The sequence below is a fragment of the Columba livia genome, chromosome 6, assembly GCF_036013475.1.
Source record: "Columba livia isolate bColLiv1 breed racing homer chromosome 6, bColLiv1.pat.W.v2, whole genome shotgun sequence".
Classification (NCBI taxonomy): Eukaryota; Metazoa; Chordata; class Aves; order Columbiformes; family Columbidae; genus Columba; species Columba livia.
In genome coordinates, this window is record NC_088607.1 from 8,866,252 (window position 1) to 8,884,118 (window position 17,867).

General features: G+C 40.4%; 1 protein-coding gene across 2 annotated transcripts in view; it reads left to right on the forward strand.

Annotated features, from left to right (window-relative positions):
* The window catches only part of ABLIM1 (actin binding LIM protein 1), a 203,529-nt gene that overhangs the window by 2,180 nt on the left and 183,482 nt on the right, over positions 1-17,867 (forward strand). Inside the window, exon 1 of one of the 2 annotated variants that reach the window (XM_065066946.1) lies at positions 11,146-11,167. The exons of the other annotated variant lie outside the window; for it this stretch is intronic. Coding sequence (XP_064923018.1) covers positions 11,158-11,167 — 10 coding nt within the window. The 5' untranslated portion in view covers positions 11,146-11,157. Of the gene's footprint in view, positions 1-11,145; positions 11,168-17,867 lie in introns of those variants that run through there. 2 annotated transcript variants of the gene reach the window in all.

Below are 17,867 nucleotides of genomic sequence, written 5' to 3' on the forward strand. Positions count from 1 at the left end.
ACAAATGTACCTACTTGGAAAATAAGCATGTCTGTGCAAGTAAATAGTGTTATTCAGTACTGACCAAAGGCTATTTGTGTATAAAGCAGTATATACCATTGTTACTAATAACCATTTTAAAGGTAACTGCTGTTTAAAATCTTACATATGAACTTACTTTTACACACTTACGTGGTATGATGGGTCTTAATGAGGTTACTCACAAGAACATAACTCAAATAAGAAGTGAGTCAGTATGGGCTCAGGGCTTTGTTCAAATGTCAGATAGGAGCCCTTTGCTTCATGAAGGCAGATTACCTCATGCATATGCAGTCTTATTAAAACCACTGTATCATTGGGGTTTGCATGCTCAGCGAATATTGATTGTTAATATTTTATGTTGTGTTAGCTGTCCGAAAGGTGGTCGTTATTATTCTGAATGCATCAGGCACTTGGAGCTGTCTGCTTGTTGATTACATACCAAACGTAACAAGAATAGCAAATGAGTTAAACATTCACCTGTGCCGTTTTTATTATTAAACTGCAGAAGATATTCAAGGGGTAGTAGAAAAACCACGATATTCTCAGTGTTCAATCTGTGCAGCTCTCTATTCATCTCTTTTGCTCCAGGAGGCAGCATGGTCTAGTGAACTGACTGCGAGAGATGACAGAAGAAACTCCTGAAATCCAGCAGTACCTCTGTACTTTTGGAACGTTCCTTTTAACTCTTCTGCTCTAGTTCCCTGTTGTTATTCAACCAAAACTACCCATATAGTCAATGACACTATGACAGATTGTAAGTCAATATATAAAGTATAACTGATAACACAAATTCCTATAATTTTGCTTCAAGTGGAACTCTGAATGAGGAGTTTTACGCTTCTCTATTTGTAAAATACAAAAAAACGGTAGCTAACTTTTTCATAGGGGCTGCTGTGAGGACCAATGGCTCACCTGTGCTTTAAGATGAATTTTTTGAGATTATTCTTCGTTTTCTTCCACCCTTCACAGGGGAGGTTGTTGCAGTCCCTCATGCCTGCCACTCACCCCTTGCTGTTACACAAGTGTAAGGTCTCTAACGTTCTTCCACCTCTTCCCTCATAGTACAGCTCTAGCAGATGTTTTGACCACATGCCAGATGCAAGAGCGTCAACGAGTATTCCCAGAAGCTTGAAGAAATAATCATTTTGGAAATCTTGTGACTTGATTGAACTGGGAGCCGAAACGAACTTTGAAAATCCCTTTTCACTTCCCTGTCGAGCTGGAGCCCTTCCCAGGGCTCTCAGGCCGGGCTCCGCGGCCTGTTGGGATCCGTGCAGAGCTGCTGTTGACGTCAGTCGGGCTTTTCAGTTTTGCAGATTGCAAAAAGCTTCATATTCTGCTTTCAGCTGCTGTTCAGTAGTTGCTGTTAGGATTCAAACATGACTGATTTTGGGTGTTGGAGGAAGCCTTATAAGATTGTTGCTTACCTAAGGGCTTGTTTGCAAAGAGCTGTAAATCCCCTGGATGAAAGGCATTTTTCTAAAGCCAAGTATAACTGTGACCTACTTGTGCACGTTATCTCAAACTGCTTAAAAACTGTCAAAACTACTTGTTATCATGAAGGTCTACGTTAATGGAAAAATGGCTATTTTTAACTATTACAATCTTCAGTTATGCTAGAGCAAACAGGCCCAAATGGTAGTGTTTGCTATGGCCCAGTAGGAAGATCTTTGCTAAATTTCTAAATGTTGAAAGAATTAGCGTGAGCTGTATTTAGTCTAGTAGGCAACTTATTCAGGAAAAAGAAGGCATGTGAAATAGGACGTTTATCAATAGTGGTGTCTTTTTAGGCTTTTTTTGTGCCATAACAAAAGTCACTGCATTTTGACAGAAGCCAGTGTTAAGGAAATATTATTGCTGTCTAATATTAGCAAGTTGTACTGTGTCACTCTGTTGCTGCAAGTGTGGGTGTTATAGAGAAGGTAATTACATTTTTAAGCCTACTCAATAGTGAAAGTAGTAGAATTGTTTAGCTTAAGAATTTATTTTATAATACAATCTTTGTCTTTTCCTATTTGGTTTTCTAACAAATGTAGATCAAACCCTTCTCATTCCAGACAAATAAATCACCTTAACACTGGTGTGGGGGAGGTTTTCTCCTCATTTTACAGGTGAGACAAGAAGTGAAATGATTATTCCAAACATGTGTAAAGACTTAAGTTTTTTCTCTCTAGTTACTTCTTATAGGGCTTGAACCTCAATTTAGTGGCTTAAGTAGCTCAGAGCACCTGGATTGTCACTGCAAGTTGTACTTGTCTGTACATGAGAATCAGTAGCTGCAGCCAAATCTTTAGGCCTGGTAGAGCTTTTGTTTTGATGAGGAAGAAGAAAATGTTACTGAAATGCACAATTTAATCAGTAGTATCTCTTTTAAGCTGCTCCTTTTTAAGTTTTGTCTCTTGTCCCATCTTTTTTCCCCCTCAACAAAGCTTCGTCTGTGCTGTTTAACTTTTGTGATTAATGAAAATTAGTCCTGAATGCATGGAAAAAGTTGCATAGACTAATGGCAACAACAAGAGGAAACTGGGACAATGAGGTAGAATCTATTTTAGATGCATGGCTTTGAAAGGAATTGCACAGAAGGAAAATAAGCATCAGCTTATGGATGGAAAAGCCAGCAAAATTGCTTTTAGTGAAGAACACCAGAACCTCATGTGTTTTGCAGTCTCTGAAAACAATCTTTTGGGGATTTTTTTTTACTTTAATAGATTCGGACTGAATATTTTGAATTATTTTTAATCTAATCTGTTAGTAAAATGAAAACCACACATGGTTAGTTCATGTGACTGGTGTAGTATTTCTTAGGTTTGCAGTGTAAAGGCAGAAACACACACTGGAAAGCAGACTTTGGTTGATAAGATCCAAGACCAGCAAGTAGCCCCTTATTTATCATATGCCGTTTAGGTACAATGGTTTTATAATTAGGTGTTCTTCATTAAAACCCAAAGAAAACTCTTAGACCTTACACAGAAATAGGAGTAAAAAACCTCTGTGAGACACACATTTTTTAAATGCTCAGCCCTTATTGTGGCATGTTTTCAGAACTTAATTTTTAGAAGCTCATACTCAAATTAGAGTCTCAATACTGTAAACATTATTGAGCATTACATTCTGTATGTTTACCGGTACCATATGGTATGTAGGGAAATCTTTAATTTGTAAACAAGGCTTCAGCAAGGTACACCTGTGATGGAGGAGACTTAGGTTCTCCTTTTCCCATTTGTAAGTCAGAATTAGCACTTGGGTGAGTCAGTTTGTTCCATGTAAACCATGAAACACGGTGTCCTGGTTTTGTTAAAAACAAGTATCTCTTTCAGTGAATTTGCCTGTCAGCTAAAGCCTTCATATTAACTGCATTTTCCTGGAGAACCAGACACATGTTTTGGTAAACCTAGCAATGGAATGCAAACTTATTGATAAGCATGGATGGACATCTCGCGAGAGGGGCGACGAGAAGAAAGAGACCAAGAAACTGACCAACTGTGTATAACATCCCATTCACGTGAATACTTCATATAAAAGTGGGAGATCACGAGGATCTCGTTCGCTTTTCCCTTTTGCCCTTTTCCCTTCTCCTTATGGCCGACATTAGGAGAGGACCTTGCAAGTCGTCCCTGCGAACCGAGGCCTAGTGAGAGACTGAATCCAGCTCCGATTGGCTGCGGAGTCTAATCCAGGACTTCGGGTGCCGGCTCTGCAGTTGCTGAGACTTTCAAGATTGGTTTTGTATATTTTGTATTATTTTCTCTATTCTTATTAGTAGCATTAGTAAAACATCTTTAATTTTTTTCCAACTCTCTTCACTCTGTCCTTCTTTTCCTCCCAATTGCCTCTCCTTAGTGGAAAAGGAGGGGAGAGGGAGGGGGAAGTGGCGGAGGGGGGGGGAAGAGGGGGTTAACAATACATCTGCCAGGGTTTTATTGTCATCCCGCAATCTTAACCCTCGACACACGGTCACATTCACAACACCGTGTCTGCTGTTTACGTGCACACACTGAGTTAAAGTCAGGGTGGTGCTGATGGTGCGGAGCATAAGCAAGTGCTGGATGGGAGCTCCCTGAGTACCTGCCCAGTTTCTTGTGTGGATTTTGCAGCCTGCGTTGACTTCAGTGCTGTGGCGAATGGTTTGCTGTGGCCCATCTCAGCAAACTCAGCTGTGGTGGTAACTGTGGTGTGATGACATAGCCTTGGAGTTACTTGGCCATGGCCAGAAAAGATTGCATGCACTTCACACTTGGTGAAAATGATTAATTTGTTCATCTAAGATCTATGTTTTTGAAGTGGAAGGAGGCTATGTTGTCATCATTTTAAAAAAGACTGATGTGTAAAAAGGTATGATGAGCCAGAGTGTTTTGTGGCACCAGGATGTTCTCTGCCTTCAGAGAAGGGGTGCTGGGATCCCTGCTGTGCTGGGGGGTGCCTGAGAGACACGGGAGAGATGCTGTGACCAAGGGGTGCTCTGGGCAGGAGCATGAAATAGGAAACATCCAAAGAGAATGTTCTCAAAAGTGAGGCATAAGGTTATTTTCTTCCCCTGTGGGATATTTGCAGTTTCAACTTAGAGGGGGGTGAGAGAAGAAACGTGCAAGTCAGTCAGCAGATCGTGAGATTCTGACTCCGTGAAGCCCTTAGACCTGTGTTTAGCTCTTTTTGGAGCGTGCTGAGAAGTGCAGTACATGTTGCTGTTGACTGATGAGGCCAACAGGGTTTTTTTGTGTTCCACGGGCATAGACATTTTCTTGGTGATTTAGCGGCATGGTGCTTAGTAGTGATCCTTTTGGAGACAGCTTGGAGAAGTGAGCCGTCTTATCACAGGGGACTTTCCGAGGACATCACGATAAGAAGTTTTGGTTCACTCCTTCCTTACTAATAAAGATGGTTTATTTTGTTTCTGGAACTGCACAAACAGTTCGTGTATTGTCATAGAGATGGGCACGTTTTAATCCAAAGTGCAAAGCTGAAACAGTTTTTGTAACATTTTTTTAGTACATGCCATTCCCTTTGCTATCCATGAAACCTCAACTTAGTGGTTTCTAACGTGCTCTCATTTTAACTACTGTTTCCTCCAATGTAAGTCCTGTGTGAGTAAGGACTGTGGGATTTCACTCAGTAAAAGGATTCTGCTTTAATTACTGTTATGGTAAACTTGATTTTGTTTCTATCACATCAGTCTCGCATGAGGCATCTTTGATCAACAGAGAAGTCAGGAAAACTGCTGTTCAAATTATGGTTTCTTTTCAACCAGTGATGAAAGCTTTCAGTTTATTTTTGGCATCAGAAAGTCTGGGAGACAACCAGGTTAGATGAGAGATGAAACCTAGTTAATGATAAAAGAACATAGCTAGGAGGGTATACTAACGGCTCAGAAAAAGATGTTCCAGCTCTAACTCTCCGTGACCCTACACATACAGAAAATGCAGAACGGTTTATGCCAAAGTGCTGCCTTTCTCTGGTGTCCCAGGTTGTCACTTCTTTTAATCTGTGTTTGTGGAAGATTTGGCTTCAATAAAGACTGTGAAAGGTGAATGAGTTTCATAGAATTAGAATGCAAAAGAAGAGATGGATTTAGGACTTGCTGTTTCACTGAAGATAATAGTAAGTACCTTGTTCAGTGGAACAGGGATATAGTTGAGCCTATGGTCAATAGACAGTGTGTAGATCAATGGTTTTCTTGGAGTGAGAACCAAAAGAAAACCCGTTTTTTTCCTTGAACGGAAGAATACCTGAGTGAAGCACAAATCTAAGCACCTTTAAAATTAGGTTTAGTTGCACAAGGAATTATGCAGAGTATTACCCATCATGAAGCAATCTTTTATGCCTATTAATGAAAGCTGACATTATGTAAGTATACTAATTTTCTCTGCCGAGGACTTTCTTTATCCCAGTCAGAAGGATGTGTACACGCATGAACAGGCTGTACTAAGGTGTGTGTGAATGTCCCTGTTCCGTAAAAAGAAATCTGCAGATGTCTTCAGTGGTTTCTGATGAGCAGAGCTCTAAGACCTGTTACCTTTCGCTGGATTTGTGCCCAGTTTGAATGTTTTAATCTTAGTTTCACCTCTTCTCATGAATATCCTCTGCATGTAGGTGCATGAGACAGGATTTGAATGCATCTATGGCCTTCTGCTGCGTAATTTTCTCTTGTATTGTCCTAGGAAGCCAATAAAACAATTAAATGATAATCGAACAATCCATTAAAAACCTGTGGCATATGTAAATAAGAACAAAACTTATTGCAAGAAGACAATATTATTACATAATATGTGGTTATCCAAAACTATTTATTCTACCTTATGAGCTGGAGATAATCCCAAAATTATCCAGTCCAGACTTTGATCTAATAAAACTTTGATCACTGTTGAACTGACAGCTGCTGTAAAAAGCCTATGTCGTATTTCTCTCTTAGTAACACTGGCTAAATCCAAAATAACTGAAAAAAGAATGTGACGATTGCAGCTTAGGGATGCTTGCTGACTTGACCTGAAGTAATCTCCATCCAAAAATGTCTGTAAATGTTTTTTCTGGTTTCCGTTGCCAGATGTTTTGATATTTGAGATGAATAACAAAAATGTTTTGTGTACTTGGATGTGTAATCCACATTTGGAGGCCAGTGTTTCAGAGAAAGAGGCTCTGATTAACTGATTATGTTCATATATAATACGATCAATTTACAATAAAATTATGATGCCATTATCTTGCTTTCTATCTTTCTGAAAATGTCATTTGAAATTCAAAAAATGTAAGTGGCTAATGTGGGTGACTGTATTCTAGTTACCACAGTGATACCGTGTTTCTTTCCATACTTGCAACATAGTAAATGTTTTCCTATACATGTTTGTGTAGGAAACACAGCTTGTGATGTTCTTCCCTGTGGCTGGACAGTGGCAATTTTTTCTAGGTTTAATATTTTAAAACTTGAAGAAGAATTAAACAACAACAAAAAAGAGCCATTTAACCTTTTATTCCTCATAATTTGAAGGTTTTTAAAATAGCAGAATTGTAAGGGTTAACAGAGCTGAAAGACTTGTAAAGTTTCTTTGGAACTGTTGGATTTCTACCCATAACGCATTCAATAAGGAGAAGCTGAAAACTTAGACTCAAATGGTGGTTGATTTTAGGATCTTTAATGTATTTTGTATATCTAGATGTACCATGACCTCAGTCCCTACATAACGTGGGGGTTTTTCAAGTCTGTGCGGCAGGGATGTTGAGAGGTTCGTGTCAGGTTTGGTACCGTGTTTCAAGAGTGAGGTGCCACGGAAGGGCCACATCTTGTTCTTCCTTCCACCAGGCTCTGTGGCTTTTTCTGCACGGTTTGTGGTGGGGCAGAAGTTAAGCAGGGCAAGATTTGACCTCTCCCCTCTTTTGCTGTGTGTTCTCCTGCTGTCTGGCTCCCTGCTTAATGTAGATTATCTGCAGATGGAAAGTTTTCTTTAATAACACTGGTCTTGTCTTTTGGGCAGTAAATCCTATTATGCTAAACATGTTCAAAAATTAGGTTTGGGAGATTTTGCGGACTTTTCGTGATAGCGGTTTCCCTCTCTGTCCTGCTTTTGTGGATACCGGGAGTTCTCATTTTTCCTTTCTGCCAGGCACACAGGCCAAGCAGACCAGTGCTAGAAGATGCACTTTATTCTCTGTCCATTGTTGCCACTGCGTGTTTATCAAAAGCAAAAAGCCTGCGTGCCTGAAGGGGGATTAAGAATCCTACCATCTTGCTATTTATGATGCTCAGGAGGTATTTTTAGCAAAGGTTGTTGGCGCTGCTGCCCGAGGGGCAGGTCAGGAGGCAGCCAGCCGAAACTAATGGGTGCTGTGGCTGGGGCTGCAGGGAAGGGCTGATCCCCGCAAAGATCCCTTTGGTGGTTTTGTGCGTGCGTATGAATGTGTATGTGTACACAGAAACAGATTTGGAGTCTGTGTATAGAAAGCAACTAAAGAAACTATAATCACCTGTGCTCACTGCACCCATTTGAAAGAGGGGAGGAGATTAATTCGTTCTCTGTTCCACACAATTCGCCTTTCTGAAAGATCATTAGAGTTACGTGAAATGTTTTTTATATGATACTCAGTTTCCATAGCTGAACCCTCCCTCCAAATATACAGGTCCAGCAAGAGCTGTGTGTTACTAATACAGATTATGACTCAGTTTTCTGAGGAAGCAAAGTCAAGATTAAGCCTTGTTCTGCCCTTGTTAAGTTTGCTTCCTACACTTTCCTCTGGAGACAAGTCACCAGAGCAGTGGGTGAAGGAGATGGTGAGTAAGAGCTGGAGAGAGTGGAATAGAGTAGAAGGGCACCTGAGAACAGTGAGCAAAAGAGACAGATTTAAAGCAAAGTGAGGGCAGAGAGTGTCCCTGGAAATCCTTCTTCCAGCTCTTACAGAGATGGAACTGACACCGACCAAAACCGGCCCTGAACCTGAATAGATTAGAAGAGATGGGAGTAGAGAACGTTTAGAGAGTTACAATAAGTGTCCCGATGTCAAAAAGCTTTTTGTTTTGATTTCTTTGTTTTTGGGACGCCCCGAGTGTCCCAGCAGTCAGTCCAGGACAGCACTGGAACAACTGTCCTTACACTTGCTGCAAATATTTTTGTGATTTTCTGAAGGGAGTGGAGGAAAGTGTTGGTTTGAAATGGCCGGAGGTAAAACTCTGAGCTGCCTAAAACCTCTGAACGCTTCACAGACTCTTGTGGAAGCTGGTGCTCTGCCAGCTCTGATTTGTAAGCAATTAGGTTTCTCTCCCAGCCTGATGAAGTTCTGCTTCTTTACCTATATCACACAAGCACAGGGCCTGGGAAGGGAGGGGGGAACACACATGCAAGCATATGAGTTTTCAAGGGAAAAACATAAAATGAAGTTTATTGCCATGTTTCCGTGTTTATGTAGCAAAGGACTGATCTTCATGGAGATGAACATCTCCAGCCCGGCTGCGTTTGCATGCTGCCGAGTTACAGTCTGTGTTGCTACTTGAGAGTACAATCTGCTGTTTTCCTTGAATACACTGTTAATTCTTTTCTGCTAATGCTTTCTTTGCACTGCAAGTTTCACACAGAAGTATTAAGAGATTTCCTAGGACAATTAGGAAACCCCATCAGCTGGGGAACGTGCAGGAACTAGAAAGCATAATACTGACAGAAGTCCTATGTTAACTCTCTGGGAATGGATTAATTATGAGATCAGCTATGATATCCTCTCGATTTCTGACTCATCTAAAGAGCACCACAGGTGCAGCCAGAACTGATCAAAAGTGTTTTCATGAATACAACAACTCGTTTTTCAATTTACAAAATTCACTTAATGTAAGTGAAATTGGAGAGACAGAAGGAATAACGGGATGAGAAAATAAATTCCACAGGAATCATCGTTGCTGCCTAAACACCAGTAATGCTATTAAGTTCCAAACTTAACAGTTTTAGTCAGAATATATCTTCCTTCATGCTGGCGGGAAAGCTCAGTTTACTTAGTGTGTTCTCATTTTCTGATTTCCAGCAATAAATGCTATATCAAAAATGCAGCCAATGGATCATAGAAGAGTTAGAGTCTCTGAGATTTTTCCAAGTTCTAGGGTAAAAAAATGATGTCTTGACACCAATATGGGGAGAGTTGATCAGTTTAAAATGCATGTTAGTGTTGCCTGCTCAGAATTTCTTTCAAGTGCGGAGTTCTTAGTAAAGAATTAATTGATGTTTCTTCCCCAGTCTGTATTGCAGGAAAAATACTCATCATGGATTGATGAGTTCTTGAATCCTATTAAGTTTCATTTTCTACCCTACCCTCCTTAATTTCTATATGCAAAATAACCCACTAGGAAATCTTTAATTTGGCTTTTCATTCTGTCAAACATTATTTACTGCTAATATTTATGGGTTCTGTAAGCACGCTACTCTTAATGCTTCATCTTGGGAGCGCAAATGTTTAGCATCAAGTTCTTTTTTCACTGGGAACTAGAAGTTAAAAGCCTTTCAAAAATGGCTATTTTCCTGTTTTATATGTCTTGAAAATGTCAGGCAGTACTGTTGGTTACACTTGAGCACAATATTCTGCAGAATCAGAGGGTGAGAGCGACACAGTGATTTGATCTTTCCTGAGTGCTTCAAAAAATAATCAGCATGCCTTTTATTTCTGATCTACTTCTTGGCTGAATGGCTTTGCTCATTTTATGGGCAAAGAATACATTGACAAAAAGGCTTTTTTAGTAGCGGAGCTCTTTGAAGACAAGCTGGCCCTCTGCTGTTGTGTGAATCTGGAATAACTGTGGAGGCCAGCAGAGTAATTCCAGATTTGTGCTGATCAGAGAGATGAATTGGTCAGATTTTTGGTGAGGATATGAAGTAAAGGAAGACATTGAATAGAGGATGGGTGGTAGAGACAGTTCATCCTACCTTGGAAAAGGCACAGAGCTCGTTAAGTCCCTTCACCATTAGTATTTTGTAACACAGGGTTCTGTGTTATGGGACATAGGGGTTTATTCAGCTGTGTTCTGCCTGAAACCCTATTTTGTAGACTTGTTTTAATTTTTTTTCGTGTTCATTTGTATATGACAGCACTACAGAGAACCTCAACAATACACTGGTATTTAGAAATGTAGTTGATAATGAAGATAGTCATACTTTAGCATGTGTAAAAGAGAGTTAATTGTATATGCAGTGATTCTTAAGCTACGTGGAGGTGAATAAGTATTCCCCCCATTTGAAAGAACAAAAGTAGGCATTGTGGTCTTTGGGAAATTGTTCATCCTGGCAGTTACAAGAGTCTGGGTAAAATCTGTATTTCATCCACAATCTGCTTTACCTGATCTAGATAACATGCTATCCTAGAAGGAAGGTGTGAAAATTACTTTTAGCTGTTTCTAGAGTGTTATGACTGAAGTCAGATGTAGGTTAGTGCAGAGAAGTTATATAAAACTCTTAATGAGTTCTGTATATTAATCAAAATATTGGTCTCCCTTTCTCTTTCTCTCCTTTCCTCCCTCCAGGGCTAAACCCTGCTCTGAACTGAGCACCTCTGTTGAATTCTCTTGCCATCCTGGCAGCCACATTGGAAAACTGCTGGAAACATGAGGAACTTCACGAATTGTATATGCGTGTATATAGATGTTTTTATTCAGTTATTCATGATCAGCTGCTGCTGATCATGATTTCTGGTGAGCCAAACCATGGACAAGTATCCTTTTTTTTGCCTAGTGCACATTTGCTTTCTAGTCATTCCTTATCTTCTCCAAAGAAAGTGCAGTACCTGGATATAGTTGTTATTTAGTTTTAATACCTCTTTGTTATAACTAGTGTGCCAGTAGGAGCATGGAGGTCTTACCCCTGATGTAGAGCATGGTGGCTTTCTGTTCTGGAGGACATAAACAGTCAGCACCATGAAGACAGCTGAGACATTGTTCAGTAGCCAGGGGCAGAGATTTATTGCATATTTTAGTTACCTTTGCATCTTTTCATTACCTTTTACAAGGTAAACACCCTGTAAAAGAGAGCTGCAGAAGGGAAGGCAGCATGTTGCATTATGTTTCATTATGTTTTCTGATGCTGAATTCATATTAATTTCTTCTGCGTGTTTGTTGGTTTGTTTGTTTGTTTTTAAGCAGAGATTTGGCAATGGGTGTTTTTCGATGTATTTGACGTTTGGCCATCTGGAGCTGAACAGAGCTTTAGTCACACACGTTAGCTGTGTTAAGTGGAGCAGTGTAGGATACAGGGCCCAGATTCAATTCTGAAGTAAGCACAGTGGAATTAGCAAACTTACACCAGGACTGGAGCGGGTCTTACAGGTGGCCATTTGCTATGCGGTTTACTGAGAAATTTCATCTTGTTTTCTCATCTCTGGGGGAACTTGATGTGAAAATGCTTGGGGTAAATTGCTGGATCAGTAAATGGAAACCCGTCAAATAATTTCCACCACTTTGTTTCTATCCAAGTTAAATAATAAGTACTCCTCTCCTGGTAAAGCTTTGTAGGGAATTTGGGACCTGCTAATGGCCCAGAGCTCATGCTTACAGAACCTATACTTTTGGGCTGCATTTAGGGTGCATTGTGTTCCCGAGGTATCTCCCCAGGCCCTGCATTGCTGGAGCTTTCTGCCCCAACTTTTCCAGAAGGGATGGCTCCAAAAGCAGAAGAAAGTGAATATAGCGTTATTAGGTGGTTGAATGATTTACTGTTGGTTTGTGTGTTGACTTTGTGTACAGTGTACAGGGGATGGTATTAGATTCAGTGGACAAGTTCCCTCATATAACAGTATCTCTATTTCCTTGAAAATGAGGCTGTCAACACCCTTCTGGGTAACCAAATGTATATTCTGCAAACATTATTGCTGGTGAAGTTTCTGCAGTCCGTGATTGTGATGTCCATCTTCCTTCTGGATCACATGAACAGCTCATAACTGTTTCTCATACCCCCGTAACAAGGCACCAATGGGCCTGTGTCTCAAATCGGCTGACTTTAAAAGACGCTTGTATTCTGTGTTTCAGGTTTATCTCTGTGAGGAAGAATATTACTTTCATGTCACTTTCCCTCTACTTGTAAGTTGGCCTTGTAAATGTTTTGTTAGTACCAAAAGGAGATCATTGTGGATTCTTGAAGGGAGGTATCAAGGCCGAGCCTAGTTAGGCTGAAGGTGGTGCAATATACAGGAACATGAACTATATGTCTGTTGCTGAAATCCAGGTATGCAGGAAACAAAGCCTTATGTTGCTCCTGTCTACAGATAAGAGATGTGATTGTAACTTGCCATAGGACATGACATAACAGCTTTAATTGAGATAGTTTGGGTAATACTACAAGGGAAGTCACAGCAGCCCGAGGTTTAGGAAAGAACCTGTATGTTTTGATGAATAGGCTGAGTTGAAATTCATATCACTGTGATTAATTGTTAGTTGGGTATGGCAACTGCTGCTGTGGTTAGGCTTTTCATGTGGTTTTAGGCAAGTCCCTGAGATTCATTACAGAATGTCTCTACCCATTTTGGTTGCATTCTTGCAAACTTCTATCTAGTGTGCTGCCCAGCCTGTCACTAAGTTTTTTTCTGTGTGTGGCACAGCTGGACAGAATGAAAACCAGCAGGATAATAAATGTATGTAGCTTCAGGTGTTATTTTTATTTTGTAAACAGGTAGTCTAGCTAACAGCTAAGGACTTCTATTGCTCTTGGACTTTGGTTTCTCGGCTGCAAACAGCTGCTCACTAACAGCTGTGTTGGTCCATTTTTACAAAGCTTTGAGGATTAATGATTTTAATGCACAATACAGTAGAGGAACTTCACTAAATCAATTCTCCCTCATTTTGGTGCTCATGCTCTTTAATAATTAAAATTATTGCCCGTAGTTGTTTTCTGCCTTTCCTGATGTCCAGAAGAGCAGTTCTAGACCTGACACAAGTGCTTGTATTCTTGTGCAGATGAGCCAAGGGCTGAGCCTAAATTGCTGCCATACAGAGGGTCAGGAGCTGCAGAACAACTTCCCTTCAATAGCTCTGAGAAGTCTTTAGGAAGATTGTAGGAGCTGATCTGTGAAACCACCTCACCTGGATTTTCAGATTTGGTATAGAAGAAATGGTTAAGTGGTGCAAATTGTGGGAAATGGAGTATCATATAGCCCAGATACGGAATCACTCAGTGAGAAAACGACCTTGTGCTACTGTTAGTGAAGTTCATTGTAAAGTATCTGGTTAGCGGGCATTTCCTGAGATTTAAGCGCACCATCATAAAGTTTATTTCTGGAGGTCAGACTGGCTGATGGTAGATAGATGCCTTATAATCAGTGGATAGTAGAATGAAAATACTTTGAGGCAGCAGTCATGGGACCCACTTTGAGCAGGACCTCTCACCATCACAGCCATCAGCCGTCACCTGTAAGTTGGTCTTTTCCTTCAAGTGCAAACTGTCATGCCAATCTGGTGAACAGAACTGCCTGTTGAGGACATGGGGCAAATGAGGTGGCTCAAGGCCTTGCCTGGCAACATTTACTCTCATGGTCCAAACTCAGACTGCAGTTTGTAGTGTGAAGTCACCTGCATCACTAGATTTTTGGGATTTTATTTTGGAAGCATTGGTTACTTAGGTCTGTCCACTTCCTGAATTTGCGGATTGCTAAGCAAGGATGTAACTTAAAAGAGTTGAGTCTTTATAGCAAGCTGCTGTTGTTAGTGTGTTTAAGAAGGTTCAGAGCACGGCAATTAGGAAGTTTTGTGTCTGTGTTACCACTGATGTCATTCAGAGCTGGCCCTATTTCTGTGATGCTCCACTGCTAAGCACAGGCCAACTCGGGCTTTCCTCGGTGCTGCAGCTTCTCTCCTACTCTGTGATTCAACATACCGGGTGTCAGTGGTTGGTGTGATCTATGATGGCAGGTGCAGGTCGAGATATAGGAGAGGATATATAAGATGAGGCTGTTACAGTGAAGGAGGTTAGAAAGCACAGATGATGGCATAACCCAGTAATGCCGTGTTGGTCCTTCCCTGTCATCTCCAGCACACTAAGCGTGTCTCCCGTTACCTAATCCACAGCGGTGCTGTCTCATTTGTGCAAGAAGAACGTTAATGATATTTCAAATAGGCTTAGGTAGGATTTAAGTGTCATGCAGATGTGGGCTAATCTTTTGCATGGGGTTGTAGTCAGCTTTTTATGCAAATGCATAGTTGGCCTTTTTGCACAAATGTAGATAGGTACGAAAATTAACAGGTTTGAATTACAAATAAGAGTTCTTTGAAGTCCACTTGGTAACCCAGAGAGCATCTCAGTATCTCTAACACACTGTCCTGAAAAGATAGAACAGACATTTACTACAGCATTTCATAATGCAAATCTATTTCTAGTTATGTGTCTTGTGATGATCAGGGAAAAAGAAAAGTGTTGTTTTTTTTTGATTTGAACAGGGTAAGTTAAAAGACAAAATCGACTTTCTCCAGCCTAACTGCATTAAAAGAAAATACAGTTGGGAAAAATATCTGTAACTGTATATTTTATGTTACCTGCCCAGTCATAAATTGATATACCAGATGATCAACTTGGAGAAGAAGAAGTCCAGAATAACTTATAACCAGAGGCTTGTATCAAAGGCACACTAGGGAACAAAATAGAGCAGGTTTAAAGCTGTGTTTGGATGACCTTCAAATCCCATCTGCAGATTTCGTTTTAGCTTCAAGTTTCAAATGTCAGCTGCAAGTAGATCATTGCATCAGAAACAGTTCGGCAATAAAAGATCAAGGATATCCTCTCTTTGCATTTGTTTTAGAGGAGACAGAACTGTGTTGCCTCCTCGGGAACTGCTGTCTGTGGGTAGACTGATGTCTCTGGACAGAATTGGGAGATGTTGCACACTGGCACTGGGTTGATGTATTAATCAGGGGTGAAAACTGGAATATCTCCACTAGGTAAAACAAAAGCATTACAAATCCTCTATGTTAACATATTATAATGTACTGCTTTCGTCTGGTGTTCAGGTTTTATGTCATGAGGCGTGAATATCCGTGGCTAAGAGCTGTAAAGATTTAGAGAGTGTAGATGTTGGGGAAAGACAGCCAAAACAATACCAGGGTATACTCCAGTATATTTAGCCAGTATTATAATCTCTTACCTCCTTGAGCTACAAAATTTACCAACAAATCCGAAAGGCAGGCTGAAGGGAGAAATCTCCATCCCCTGTTTACTTGTGGGCTTCCCTCTTGTGCTTCCATTGCTTATATGAAAGAAATCGGGATAAAGGGGAAGTACATGCAAGACATTGTTATTTTAGAAGCAAAACATTAGGTCAGAGGTTTCTGTCAGCCAGGATGGCCCTTGAGTCCAGTAAAAACATTTGAGCCTTAGCTGCCTCCAAGAGGCATTTGGCAGAACTGGAGGGTTGCTCAGAGAATGAAGAAGCTGCTCTGAAGCGCTGAGAAAGCTTCAGGAGCTTTAATTGTTGCCACTGATGTCATTGAAGCCTGATTCCCACTGGAACTTCCTTTGTGTTAATTATGGTCCCGAGCATGATAACTTGGCAAACGCAGCTGCAGCGTTGCTGTTGCATCAGTTAATTAATCAGCAGGCTGGGTTAGAGGGAAGTTGTGTTTCTTTGCTTGTTATAAACAGCTGTAGAGAAGTGGAAAGGTTTTGATGCCTGGAAGTCCCTTTTCAGCCGTGTTACAGTGTGAGGGCTGCAGGATCCTAACACTAGTGTGCAGATCTCATATGGCCATGTTTTCAAAAGCATTGGTGGTGCTTTTTATCAAAAAGGAAATATGAAACACATCGAATCTACAAAAGCAGCTCATCTTTGACTCCTCAATACAGCTATAAGAACAGGCTTTATGAATAAAATTAATCCAGCTTTAATAACTTTTTAAAATAACTTTCACATGTAAAGGAGATCATATTAGGAATGAATTGAAGATATGCAGAGTGGTTTTCCTAGGCAAATGTAGAGGGATTATTTCTGGGATGGCTTTGGGAATAGCTTGCTTGCTGTGGTGATGCTGATTTCCCTGTAGGGTTGTTGGTGTTCCCTTAGTGCCTCTTGCTGACCTGCTGCTTGAAGCAATGCAAACATCTGAAGAACACCGCTCGTAGGATTCCCAAGCAAAGCCTCAGCTGTAAGAACATGGCCTTTGAAGTGACCTCTGTCAGTTCGTCCCTGCAACGCTCTGACCCTCTCTTTATCTGGTCCTGTTAATCATAAGGAATATTTACAGAATTTGATGTGTGAAGTGCAAGCTGTAGCAGCTGAATGTTGTTTCAGCTAAACTTTGAAGCTGATGAGATGGCGTGTATTTACATTGCTGAACTGGGTCACTCCTTTTCTTTGTGAAATTTGATTCTGAACATGCTTGGGAGCCGAAATAACACTTTTCTAGCACCGTTATTTGGTTCTTTAGGCAGATAAAAGCCTCAAGCTGCTTTGTGTAACGTGCCTCACAGATCCTCTTGTTGGCTTTTTCTAAGGCAAAAATAACTTCCAGAAATGTCAGTAGAGGTGAGAAATGATTATTTTGGAGCTTGTAAATTAAGCTAACTGCACTGAAGATATGTTCTTTTTATGTGGTGATGGGAAACAGTGATAAATATGACATATTCATAGTGATATTCTACAATCTGTAATTATGTTCTTCCTCGTTTGTTAATTAACTGATTTCCATTGCATTCTTGCTGGGAGGGGAGGGCTGTGTTTTATTAGCAAGGCAGAATTTGGTTTTGTGTCCAGTGGGCTGCATTGCCTGCCCTGGGGAGCACCTGAGTCTGGAATGACCTTTAAGGTCATTTAAATCTGTTAAAGCCATTTTTTCCCTCAATTTTTAAAACTGTAGAGATTCCCTTTAACACTAATTGTTTTGAGTTGACTTATCCAAGGCAAATATTTAGTTTGGGAAAGATTTTTTTTCCTTTGAGGAAACTGGCACTAGTACATTGACACATGACTAAGGTGACAATGGACTGTTTCTAGTCTGCATTGTTACTGAGGCATAAAAAGTCATCCCAAAAGAAAGATGACAAGGCTGATAAATTAATATTCATAAGTACTTGTTAATTGGAGAGAAAGCTTTGATGATTTAGCGTGGAAGAGATGCTTATCTTTTGGGTGACTACTGATAGATAAGGTGAATCTTGCTCTAAAAAAAATGCTTTATACTATTAGATTTGCAGTGGGAAGCCCAGCAAGGCTGGGTGAGTGATGGGCATTGTATGAAGTACCATTTACACACTGTGAAAGATCAGTGCCCGGGGACTTGTTAATCTAAACAGACAACAGAAACAGAAACTGTTTGTAGCCTTTATTTATCTACTTATTTATTAATAAAACCAGCTATGTAAAGCTTTTATTTTAATAATTTGGGCTCTGGTAAGTTGTTGTAAAGGAGCTGGACTGAC